At 50.7% G+C, this 1,512-nt stretch overlaps 2 protein-coding genes across 2 annotated transcripts; both read left to right on the plus strand.

Moving 5' to 3' along the window:
- Nucleotides 1–106: 106 nt before the first annotated feature.
- Nucleotides 107–391, plus strand: Pmar_PMAR028342 (hypothetical protein; the record flags this gene model as incomplete). The annotated part of the gene is made up of 1 exon (XM_002787058.1): nucleotides 107–391. One exon carries the CDS (start codon nucleotides 107–109, stop codon nucleotides 389–391), a length of 285 nt encoding a protein of 94 aa, XP_002787104.1.
- A 444-nt stretch (nucleotides 392–835) lies between these two features.
- Nucleotides 836–1,165, plus strand: Pmar_PMAR028343 (hypothetical protein; the record flags this gene model as incomplete). Its single annotated transcript, XM_002787059.1, has 1 exon — nucleotides 836–1,165. A coding segment is annotated over one exon (330 nt), but the record flags the coding sequence as incomplete, so codon positions are not given.
- Between the last annotated feature and the right edge of the window lie 347 nt (nucleotides 1,166–1,512).

Genomic DNA, 1,512 nt, shown 5'->3' on the forward strand with positions numbered 1-1,512 from the left:
ACGGTTTGAAGACGTCAGCAACACTATCGACGAAGACTCTGCCCGTTTCGAGGCTCGACGTCGTGATCGAGAACGACAGAGAATGGTCAACAGCACTCTCAACGTAATGGAGAAGATGCGTGCTGATGCTCTCTCGCGTATCAATCCATCAACCTACACTCGACAAGTCGCACGACGACGTCTATTCAAGGTTGGTGACTCCGTGATGAAGTGGGTCCGTAACGTCGACCCCCTTACTCCTTCATGGAGAGGCCCTCTACTGGTTCAACAAGTACTTGGCGATTCTACTTACAAGCTTTCCGACGGCACTGTTCAAGATTCCAGAAATATGCGGAAGTACTTCGGTAAAGCCCAGAATATGAATCCCATTACTATTGCATATATTCAGTAGATTTAATTCACTTTTGATATTTGTGCCAATCTTAAGGGGAGGAGAGATGATAAGAGTCCATAGCCATTCAGTCTTATGGCGTGCGCTCCCAGTAGCGTAAAACTCGCTCTCGCCCGACCGTTTCAGACATTGTCCGTTCAAACCATTGTTCGGATCCCGTGGATCTATCTGATCTGTCTGCACTCAACCTCCACTAACTATTGAATCCTTATGTCCGGTTCTGCATCGAGTTCTAGTCCTCCGGAAGCCTTCGACCAGCACTTCCTTAACAACTTGGAAGATGATAAGAGTCCATAGCCATTCAGTCTTATGGCGTGCGCTCCCAGTAGCGTAAAACTCGCTCTCGCCCGACCGTTTCAGACATTGTCCGTTCAAACCATTGTTCGGATCCCGTGGATCTATCTGATCTGTCTGCACTCAACCTCCACTAACTATTGAATCCTTATGTCCGGTTCTGCATCGAGTTCTAGTCCTCCGGAAGCCTTCGACCAGCACTTCCTTAACGACTTGGGGGCTGCATGCCGAGAATCCATATCCAAGAACGAGAGACTGCTGTCCAAGTGCTTCCAGGACATTGAAGCTGGTTCTACCGTCGACGTTCAGATCATTCTGAGAAACACCTCTGATGCCCTTACGCCTGTGAAAGCAATGTCCGTACCCGGCCCTATAACGGCCCCGGCGTCGGAATCGGCTACAGGCTCGGGGTCCTCAAGCTTGCCCGCTGGAAGCGAACACGCGAGCTCTGATCAATCAGATGGCGTCTCAGTAGCCCCGGTGGTTGTTGTAACGACTTCATTGACTTCGGTCTTCGAAGCAGTATCAGCCGATCTCTGCCGCCTTGCTGATGACCATCTACTCAGCTGTGACCTTCCCTCATGGGTGACTCCGGTCTCACGACAACTTGCGAGAGTTATCATTAACCTCTCCTCATCGGATCACTATCAGATTCGATGGACAGTTGCCATTCCGACCCAAGCACAGCTGAAACGTGAATCGGTCGCTGCTATCAGTGAGCATCGCTCTCACTGCATGGCACAATCATCTCAAGCCAACACGAATGCCATACCCGGTGTTCTCACGGCAGGTGAACAGGCTAACACCTATCACTCCACCGGTGCTGT

This window comes from Perkinsus marinus (assembly GCF_000006405.1).
Source record: "Perkinsus marinus ATCC 50983 genomic scaffold scf_1104296930424, whole genome shotgun sequence".
Lineage (NCBI taxonomy): Eukaryota > Perkinsozoa > Perkinsida > Perkinsidae > Perkinsus > Perkinsus marinus.